Source organism: Vollenhovia emeryi, unplaced genomic scaffold, assembly GCF_000949405.1.
Source record: "Vollenhovia emeryi isolate VEMERY1.0 unplaced genomic scaffold, V.emery_V1.0 DF939179.1, whole genome shotgun sequence".
Lineage (NCBI taxonomy): Eukaryota > Metazoa > Arthropoda > Insecta > Hymenoptera > Formicidae > Vollenhovia > Vollenhovia emeryi.
In genome coordinates this window covers 1,336,739-1,347,770 of record NW_011967187.1, presented here as the reverse complement: position 1 = coordinate 1,347,770, position 11,032 = coordinate 1,336,739, and the positions used below count along the sequence as shown (strand labels likewise).

Here is an 11,032-nt window from a genome sequence, read left to right as displayed (position 1 = left end):
ACGATATTTTTATATACTTACATATACGTAAATTATTATTTAATCATGCAAAAGATGCAACATAAATTAGAAATTAAATTTTAAATTATAAATTAGGTATTATCATCGAGTAATAGGTTAAATGACAGTTATGTATTCTTTTTTATTTCAGTTGGTGGACTTCGTTGAACATGATATAACAATGTATCCTCCAAGCATCAAAATAAAATTACGTTCTGCTATTTCTACCGCGGAAACCAACTTATTGTGGTACAAAAATAACGGCTACAAAATTAGACAATGGATAATAAGTCATAAGCTCGAGTCACAAAATCAGACAGTTATACAAGGATACAATAACTGAACATTGTTTTTACAACTCTTTTTGTTTTATTATCACGCGCGCATCTATTACGAAAGATTATATTTAACAAAACTTATAATTTAATAAAGATTATTCGTTAGCCTCCTATCATGCATGCAGAATAGAATAAAATCTATGCTTTATGATTTAATGACTTGTTCTTTCTTAAGCTAAGATCAACCAATTTATATTTTTCAAAATGGTACCATATTCTCATACAATTCAATGGTAGATTACTTTGTGATTTCTTCGTATTCCATTTTGAGTTAGTTGTGTACAGATGAATCTTGGCCCAATATTTTGGTGCCGCAACAAATTCTATCAAAAATCAATGGTAAGTATGCAATATTAAACATCGGTTCACTCATGAATCGACACCAAAAGAGAAACGAATAATTTTCAATAATTGAAAATTATTAAACATTATACGATATTCTTCTGTAACCAATTGTAAATTTGTCCGTGATACTTATCAAGCCATCGTATGTTGGATTCTACTTGCTCTATCGCTTGTAGTATCGTTCGTCTTGCGGAACCAAGTTCATCTAGATGTTTTCTCATAAACTCTTTGATCTAAAAAATAACATAAAAATGCATATACTACAAAATTACATTTTCTCAATAGAGTTATGAGACTTTTAAGTTAATTACACATGTTCATCCCTTTATTGAATTTATCAAAGGACAATATTAATGTTTTCCATATAAATTATTCCCAAGTTTGTCTTTAACTTCACTATCACTTTCAAAATATATAATTACTTTTCAACTTACGTCTTTCAATTTGTATTTTGTATTTAATCTTTTTGTTGCCGACTTTATGATTTCCTTGAGACTTGATATTCCCAAACTAGAAATAATAACAGATTTACTTTATATTAAACTTTCAAATAAAATATAATTTCACCTAAAACAAAGATCTATAATAGAAAAAATCATAGAAATCTCCGATCTACCCTATATAGTTGCAAAGGTTTAATTAACATTTCTAATTAATAATACTTTTAAGTTTATTACCCGAAAGTAACATATTTATATATAAAAAAGTAATGACAGCTTACTATTTCTTAATATGCGCCCAATTGTTAATGAAATAATCAAATATGAGTGACTCTCCGGCAATGTTGTTGGCGACCGATGCGAAAACTCCGGTGGCATCTTGCTTCCTGATCCCTGAATCTTCCGTAACGGCCCAATCTAACAATCGATTTAACAGCCACATCTCTCTTGTACAGGCTAATGCCTGCAAGAGCAGATTCTTCTCCGATCCTACATTAGATTTTTGATATCGCTGCCAAACAAATTCCCATTCGCCTCGTCCACCCATTCGAATAGCCGTGCAATAAATCACGCTCCTTAAGTTCGGCGAAATCCTAAATACAAAATTCGTAATGGCTACAAAAATATACGTAAATGCCATTTTTGATTAGGCTGGATCTTGATAGTAGAGGAAAATTCCCTATTATGAGATAGTAGTTTTTTAATGTCCAAATTCAATCACTAATCTCTTGTGCTACGATTGCACGATCCAACAATCAATTTTCTACTAAACAGATTTCACTCCAAGGGCAATAAATTCATGGTGGAACCAACAGATGATGCTATCTCATATTAGAAGCCTATCTCATACTAGGGGATTTACTTCTAATATTTTTCTATGTAAATTTTATATACTTTTTTTAATTCAGGAATCAACGTGCAATTTAATAAGTTCGAAAATATTATGAAGCTACCGTGATCAATCACGATCAAAAATGGCATCTTTAATTAATTGTAATATGTATGTTTCACTTCTTATTTTTTATTAATTATTCTATAAGGCAAACGATTAATTTAGAATAATGCAATTAATATATTTAACGCCGAACAGAATGGAACAACTTGATTATTACGATTTAACATGCCTCGAAAAATGCAATAAGGTGCCATTAAATATAATCTATGTATAATTTTATAATCAAATGATAAGATATATTGTAGTATATATAGTATTTCCGCTTACGGATTATCAGTGTCCGGATTATAAACAGTACGCCAATAGTCAAATTGTTGCACGGCTCTCATAATGCAATCTTCATGATCGAAGTTACATGCCCATGTTAGAACTTCAATTCGGGTTAAAATTGTCAACTGAGAATCTGTTAATTCGTCAGTAAAACCGACTTGCTTGTATACGTTAGTATCGAGTAGTTTTAATATAAGCGACTAAAAAATATAAAAAATTAGAATATTAAAGTATTATTTATGTTTCATGCTAATCGTATAGAATATTTAATTAATTGTTATTAGTTTTTATAAATATCTATCACTAGCACTCCAGTTTTATAAATACCAGTGAACTCTGTGCTGTGACTAGAATGCTTAGTCAAGTGGGAGAAAATGGTCAGAGTGAGACAGACAAATGGTACCGTCTGTCTCTTTTTAGTAATTCAGATTGGTCAATAATTTTCTATCTCACTATTTCTATCTCACTTATATGTATAAGATGAGTTGATGAAATCGTTGACCAATCAGATTACTAAGAAAACAATAGAAATGGTACCATTTGTTTGACTCACTCTAGCCATTTTCTTAACATGGTAGTAGGCATGCGAGTATAAAATTCATCACTGATAAATACATACCCTAAATTTGTCATAACTTCGTGTGTAAATTAACATGTCGTTCAAATAACTCAAGGCATTGAAAGCTGCTTTCCAAGGCAAATACTCGGTTTCGCAAACCAAGTAACTCGTAACATTAAAAGCAATAGTATAATTGAGCTTGCCAGCTCTAGCCAAGTTAAGAGCGTCATCGATTAATTGCGCTCGATTAATCGTCGAGATATCTTTGAAATTTTGTTTATTCAATTGCTTGATTATCATCTGCCAATTTGCTCTGTCGTAGTTCACTCTGTAGTACCCTGTCACAAAAGCACAACGTATGTATTTAACATCGTATTTATATTTTCATAATTTAAATAAATACGTGGATTGTACTCCGAAAGTTTCCGCAAAATCATATAAAAACATATAATTAATTTCTAAAATCGACTTTACTGTTTTTTTTAAATCACCGCTCTTTTAATACACCTCTTCAATTAAGAATGCTTTAATTTCTTTATAAGTGCAATGGTCTTCTGCAGTAAGTTGCGCACAGTATTAATGTTTTTTGAAGTAACCGCCGCGCCGTGGCAGAACGGACTTCACGGAATTAATCACTCACAATATTCGATACCGCGCTTGAAGTTCGCGCGCCATTCATAAATAGTCTTTTGGGTTGATATTTTCCCGTCAAAACCGAACAAAGACTTTCGACTGCGCACTGTAGTGAAATTAGTGACTTCTTAAAATTGTAAAAAATCACCGCGCGGAAATGTTCTCGTGATAAATCTATTTTCTTTTAAAAGTATCACCTTTGAACATGTTTCATGATTGAACGAATGATTTTTTTATGCGTCAAAAGGCAAAGTGTCATGTGAAATTAGGAGAACTACATATCAAGAATTTTGATGTGACACAACGCTGAACGTCATTTTGTGGAAACTTTCGGAGCAACCTACGCAACAAATAAATCTGTTACTTTCTAAAACATTAATTCTTTATGTAATTCTAAAACAGTTTTACAGAAGCATTAATAAATTCAATCAAAATTATTTTATAATTATTGTTTCCATTAAAAAACTAAAGATAAATAATAAATTAGATTATAAAAGTATTTTTTAATTTTTATCACACAGGAAATTTACATCTTTTTCGTTAATACAATATTTTATTAGAGTATAATTACCAGTTTCTTGCACGTTGAAAAGTACCCACTGAGACGGGCTTACATCCAAATTATTCAGGATGATCGAGCGTTTCGCTTTCATCCATTTCATAGGCCGAGTGTTACTAAAATTTAATTGCTTTTGACTCGTATAAGTAATAGGTATCCACCATAATGATTCAGATTTGGTTGTTGTATCGTTATCGTTTAGCAGAAAACGTTCCTGCAAAAAGCAGACGACACGAATAATGCTACATAAACCTCTTACCCTGGTTTTCACCAACGTCGGTTAACTAACTGATCTTATAGTTTAATTCGTCCTTTTACGGCCTTCAGCTCCTCCGTGCACTTATTGGCTCAGACGGTTTTCTTAATTACGCGATAATAATTACGGATTTTGTAAAATGGTATATAACTTTTCTTCTCAGTTTGACCCAATCTACTATAATCTTTGAAGTGGTCCAAATCGAATCCGACACCCTGTATGTTTTCTTTATCAGTTCCGGTATAAATTATTAAGGAATACGGCTTCATAAATCAGTCTTTACTTTTTTATACTATTATTGTAAACTCTTTTTTTAATTTTTTTATAGTAATATTTCTTTTTGTCTAGATAAGTTTAGAAGATTTATTTTTTAGATAAGTTTATGTCAACAAATATTTTAGATAAGTAATTGTCAACAAATACACCATAAGTCTAGATAAGTTTAAAAGATTTGAGAAAATTTTAAAAGAAGATTTTAGATTTTGAGAAAAATCAAATCATAAATAATTATTTAAAAACAAAACAAACAATATTTTTTTAATAAAGATATCAGAAATGTTGTATCCTTAAAATATTCAGGATATATCTACGAGATATCTCAAATATGACCGATAAAATGACATTTGATTTAAGTCTTAGATATATTTTGCTGTGTGGGTAATTGTAGCGTAATGGAAAGAATGTCAAGAGAATGATTGCACGAGTCAGATGGCTTTTACTTATTAAATTTATTTTAAAATCATACCTTATTGAATTATTATTTAATTTATGATTGTCGAAATACCTGTGTCAGTGTAATATTACTATTGTTGTAATTTCGTACAACAGTAACTACAGGAAAGCCAGTTTGAAGGGTCCACGAATCCATTATATTTTTAACGGTTATGTTTGAGTCAAGTACCTTGTCTTTATGAGCTTGTTTGGTCAAAGCGTACCACAAATCATTTTGCTCAGCATTTTGATAAGCTCTATTCGACAGATATAATTATCGTTAACTATTTTCGCTTTCGCATTATATAAATTTGTTTATAAAATTTTACATACATTTATAATATCGCAAAAATGTTATTGTTAATTATTTATTTCAAGTCTCTTTATATATAACTGACAAAGAACAAAAGTTTTGCCAAATAAAAATAATAAATTATCTTTACTTACTTTTTATTCAAATAATTAGTCAGACCCTTCTTAAAAACTTCTGTTGTAAGAAAATGCTCCATCATTCTTATTATGGAAGCACCTGAGCAATTTTATACATACATATATGTATACACACACACGCAAACACACACATGTAATAAAATTACCGAGATGTAATTGGATTATGACGATTCTAAAGAAATTTAATATAGCTAAATATACGTGTATATGTGTACATAAGATTTCTTTAAAATCGTCATAATCCAAGAAATCATGCTGTACCTTTTTCATAACAAACTTCATCAAAAATTTCATTTATTTCTTCCGGATTGCCGACTTCAATAGATACAGGATGGGAAGATTCCAAAGTATCGAAACCGAAAGAATATTGAATTTTGTCAAAGATAAATTGTTCCATCATATTCCAAGTCGGTTCCACCTGTTTCAAGAATATGGTAAATTTACAATACAATATAGAAAATATATTCAAACGTGTTCAAAGAATTTAATACATTCTAAATTAGAATATATTTCTTAAATTGTCAAATTACCAGCGCAGTGTTATGGTAGCAACTTTGACAATACATACAATATGTAACCTTCTATTAATTGAACTGCTTACCGCATCCGTGCCAATGTACTCCATATAACTAGCGAAACCCTCGTTCAACCAAAGATCCGTCCACCAACTCGGAGTCACTAAGTTTCCAAACCATTGATGCGCGAGTTCGTGAGATACCACGGTGGCTACTCGCTGCTTGCTAACACTGTTCGATATACCTTCCTTATACAACAATGCTGTCTCTCTAGATCGACAAAATAACGAATTAATCATTTTCATATCTTAAAAAATTATTTATGTGTATCTTTAGCACACAACTGTTAAAACAACATTTTTTTATATTGTTTATTGATTGTATAATGAGGAAGCACTGTGCAAATTTCCAATTTCTTTTTATTTTGTTATAATAGTGAAGCAAATTATTAGTCATTAATGAGGATATGATAATCTTACCTATATGTTATTAATCCCCAATTCTCCATAGCGCCGGCGGAGAAATCGGGTAACGCGACCATATCCATTTTTGGCAAAGGGAATTTGATTTTGAAATAGTCCTCGTAGAATTTGAGCACTTTCGGCCCAATATTCAAGCTATATCGTGATTGATTAATAGCATCGTGGCGTGCCCACACACTAAAGTTACCATCTTGCGATTTCCATGCATCGAAGTCGAAAACTATGAAAGCTACCAAGTATGTAGACATCGGTACCGAACGTTTATAATGATCCCACACGTATGTGTTTAAACCGGATCTGATTATTAGAAAATAAAAAAGAAAAAGTTTCTTTCAAAACTCTCCAATGCTCTCTTCATTTAAAAAGTAATTTGTTCTAAAATTTAAGATTTAAAAAATCCACATTAAGTACGTTGTAAATTATTTTGCGTCATCTCTTTTTTTATTTAGAATTTAAAACAGTAGAAACAGTAATTTTTAATTTGTGAATTTTATCAATGCGAAGTCGTAACAGAAATACACTCGTTTTTTTTATAAACTTTATAAAGTACTTAAATGATAATTACTTATGATTATCACTTTAATTACATCAAATTTTACGTTTTAAACATTTTACCCCAAGTAAAAATCTAAATAAAAAATTTAGTTTAATAACAAATTCACGTGTAGCAATTACCAAAAATTATAATCAGGTTTACAAAACGACACTCGCAACAGGTCTCGAAAGTATGACGTGCAATTACTCACACTGGCATCGATTTCCCTTGTCTGGGCATATTCGAAATAGATGTCATGTTCCTGGGACGCGCTATGTTGATTTGGAATTGGGCTTTCAAAGCCGGTTCGTCGAAACATGGAAAAGCACGGCGTGCATTTGTCGGTTCAAAGTGACTCGTAGCAATCCATCTACAATGTAAAAAGCAGTTAGGTTTGGCAGTCGTCAATAATCGACCGTGATTCTTGGGTTAATTATATAAAGTGTCCGGCTAAGATATCCATCCGCTCGTATACTGATAGATTTCGTTAAACTGAACTAAAAAAGTCCTATATTAATTTGCAAACAATCACATAAAATTTTAAGTTGTTAATTAATAAAAATCTACGAATCAGTGTGTTCGCGATTCGGCGAGAAGAGTTAACCAGGTGATTATCGTTGCTACGCGCAAGGCATAGACAGAAACGATATGTAAATAAGTATAACAGCCCAGCGTCATGCATCATTCATGAATAAGCATTGTTGTTTTCAACTTCTCTCAATGTTTCACCACACGTAAGCAACGTAAATAACTGATGGAGTCCGACTCTTGCAGTCAAATCGAATACGGGTGCACGTTAATTCGCAGATCTTCATTAATTAATAACTCAACATTTTACATAGACACAAGATGAAATAGGACTTTTTAGGTCAATTTAACGAAAGCTACCTGTATACGAACGGATAAACACCTTGTGCCGGACATCTGTATATATTAAAATACTCCATCGCAAGACTATTTAAAAGATAATTATTGTTCCACTTTCTAATCAAAATACTTTGCTACAAATAAGTTCGAGTATGAGACAATCCTAAAGGTCAAGAGATTTAGTTTTAAATAATAATTTTAATAACTTCTTCCTTTCTTCTCTCTTCTCGGGAAATAAATTTAATTAATTTTTCCACATTTAAATTTATTTATGTTATAATACAGCCATGCTCTTTTATCTAATTAAATGTTTTGTAGATTAAAATTTGAGATTTCAGCTTTTAAATGAGTTATTAAGCAATTAATGGAATAATAAATAAAACAGCTTTACACAGGTATCCAAAAAAACTTCCTTAGAGACCAATCGAAAAGCCATTTTGCAAAATTCGCAATAGTTATTGTATAATTAACAAAAAAACATTTGAGCGAATGAGCGCACGCGAAACGTTAAGCTGACGACTCACCAGGCACGTAAAATTTATTTGTTAGATCTCGTTTTTGTTAATTACACAACTATTAATAACTATTGCGAATTCTGCAAAATGGTATATGACTTTTCTTTTCAATTTGACCCAATCTACCGTCACTTTTCGGTTGGCCGCGAAAGAATTTTTCCAGACACTACTTCGACCATGAAGTTTCATTGCGACATCGTTTACCTCGTTTGATTGTCGACCTTATTATACGAACTTCTGTAGAAACCCTGCAGGTAGTCGTTCAGATAGCCAATGAACTTGAGATGCACGACGTATTGCTTGCCTTTCCTCAACGTTTTCGATGTTTTAATCACGTGAAATTGCCTAACAGTGTCATTTCTCTGTTCCACGATCCCGATTTCCTCGATCTCGTTGCTCTTATGGCTATTAATAGTCAAGTACTCTCTGATACTTGTAAAGTTTTCATCAATCTTTATATCGACGGCATGCAGCGTAACATTGTTCGTGTCCTTTGTTACGTTTACTAAAATTTTGATCTAAACAAATCAATATTATTTCCATTTCTATAAAATAACGTTTATGAGACAAATTAATAATAGATACGTTTATAATATTTTTTAATTTCCGTGAAACTGTAATTTTTATTATGTACGATATTCTTAATTATCTCATTATGAGACTTGAAAATATTTCAGAATTGTACATAGAATTCTATGAAAATGCATGATTTTTTAAACACAACAGTGGCAATTCGCAAAATCGTCTCAAGCAAGAACAAACATTTCACACAAAAGTATATTGTCAGGTATTTAATACAATATATATTTGCAATGAAAGTTACTCTGTGTGGGATACGTTTGACAATACATTTTTATAAACAGATAAATAACATTTATTTGTTACAAAAAATATCATTAAATTATAAAACATTACCTCGCCGTGAAAAGTAAAGTTGCCCTCCCATATGAAAGGTATTAGCCATAAGTCGTAAAATTTGGGTACGACAGCGGTCGGCAATTTGACATATATGTTCGTCTTATCCGTCAAAGAACCCTTTAAGAGCGTATCGTTATCTTCGATAGCTTCGGGACAAGGTGCAAAATAATACACCAACACACCCGTGACAACCAAGATGATCAGAAACAAAGCGACTATGAAGAAGGCGGTAAATTGGGAAATTGTATAGCTATTTTTACGTTCGAACATGACTGTTTGCGCATCCGCCATCGTCAGAGCTCACACAAGACTGAGTCATGCATGAACCTAGCGAAAAAATATACATGCGCACTTTACAGTTTTATCGCTCCTACAGTTCATATATTATTGCTTATCGTAGTTCGAAAAAAAGTAACATATTTTTGTTTATCTATGCCACGTTGCCAAACTATTTGATGCTTATGTTATATAAACGTGCCTATATATTGATTATTATATGTATAACTATTCATAATTTTAAGGAGTCTTCTGATACATTATATCATCAATTTTTATTGTGTCTCTTTAACATTTACTTACTCACTGCTTGTAATCTTGTTTTGAGACGTTATTTCTTATTGCCACACCGATGGTAAAATATTTTTAAAAAACTTAATAAAAATAAATATCTTCAAAGTCTAAAAAAGCTCCTTTAAAGCCAATAATAAAAATGTAAGTATATAAATTCGATTAACGTAGTAAGAAGTTTCTTGTATAGAAACTACAAGTGTAACATTATGCTGTCATAAATGCTATTGCCAAAAGTAGCATGTACTATTAATTATATAATAGTCTGTATATGCAAAGGTAACAAATATCTACAATAGAGGTCTAAAAAAATAATAACAGTCGCTTTAAAAATGTAATGTATAAAAAATCTAAATGTATCTGTTATTATCTTTGTTAAAAAATAAATATGAAGAAAGGAAAAGAGTGAAGTAAAAAAATATTGAAATCTAGACATCGAATTCTTAAATGCGATAGTACAAAAAAGTCGGTCGAAACATTTACAGAGATAACGCGATATATCGTGCAATTGTGTTGAAACGATATGCTTAACGATATCTTTTTCCCTAATGGTGCAAAAACAGAACGTACCCATTTAAACTTCAACTTTTTGTACTAGTTTCCTTACAATATACTTTAAATAAGTATCACAAATATTTTTATTATGCGTTACGTAAAATTTCTATGTAATATAAAAAATATTATTTTACTCATCATTCTCTTAATATACACAAAAATAAATCTGAAATTTTTCACCAAATACGAATATCTTTTACTTTAATAGAGACACTATCTATTACACATATATGCATTTATTAAAACGTTTAAAATCCTCCCTTCCTCCCTTGTGAAAAAAGTCGTGTAGACGCGAGAAGTGCGCTCTTAGTCGCGCGGTATTGTTGCCGCTTTTCCGCAATGCCGATTGGGTGCGTGTGAAACTGGCATCTCATTTCGTGGAAAATCACTAATTTTTTAGAGTTCTGACTTTCTTTCTAATAGTTCTAGAGTTCCTGATACATTAAGCAAACTGATTTGCTAACTTCACGCTGCAAATCACTTTGTCCCCGGATGATTTCCTAATTATTTCTGCTAGGATTTTTATCGCATGAGAGTTCTACAATAGTTCTAGAGAGAGTTC

General features: G+C 31.3%; 2 protein-coding genes across 2 annotated transcripts in view; one reads left to right on the top strand and one right to left on the bottom strand.

The window, feature by feature from the left end:
* Nucleotides 1–489, top strand: part of LOC105563274 — a 24,212-nt gene extending 23,723 nt beyond the window's left edge. Inside the window, exon 32 of the mRNA XM_012014739.1 lies at nucleotides 152–489. Within this exon, the coding sequence (XP_011870129.1) occupies nucleotides 152–343 (192 nt within the window). The 3' untranslated portion in view covers nucleotides 344–489. The remainder of the gene's footprint in view (nucleotides 1–151) is intronic.
* Nucleotides 490–517: 28 nt separating this feature from the next.
* On the bottom strand, nucleotides 518–9,688 carry LOC105563273 (aminopeptidase N-like). The gene is made up of 14 exons (XM_012014738.1): nucleotides 9,346–9,688; nucleotides 8,635–8,948; nucleotides 7,260–7,418; nucleotides 6,511–6,810; nucleotides 6,118–6,301; nucleotides 5,778–5,934; nucleotides 5,514–5,595; nucleotides 5,140–5,323; nucleotides 4,112–4,313; nucleotides 2,968–3,245; nucleotides 2,346–2,548; nucleotides 1,405–1,716; nucleotides 1,118–1,193; nucleotides 518–916 (listed from the first exon to the last, which is right to left on the bottom strand). The coding sequence occupies exons 1-14, from the start codon at nucleotides 9,637–9,639 to the stop codon at nucleotides 767–769; spliced, it is 2,895 nt and encodes a 964-aa protein (XP_011870128.1). The 5' UTR covers nucleotides 9,640–9,688; the 3' UTR covers nucleotides 518–766.
* Nucleotides 9,689–11,032: the final 1,344 nt, after the last annotated feature.

Coding starts and splice junctions, on each gene's coding strand:
- LOC105563273 (XM_012014738.1), bottom strand. CDS start 9,639: ATGGCGGATGCGCAAACAGTCATGTTCGAACGTAAAAATAGCTATACA. Junction 5,935..6,117: donor AGTACATTGGCACGGATGCG/GTAAGCAGTTCA, acceptor TTCTTGAAACAG/GTGGAACCGACTTGGAATAT. Junction 5,596..5,777: donor TGAAGTTTGTTATGAAAAAG/GTACAGCATGAT, acceptor AAAATTGCTCAG/GTGCTTCCATAATAAGAATG.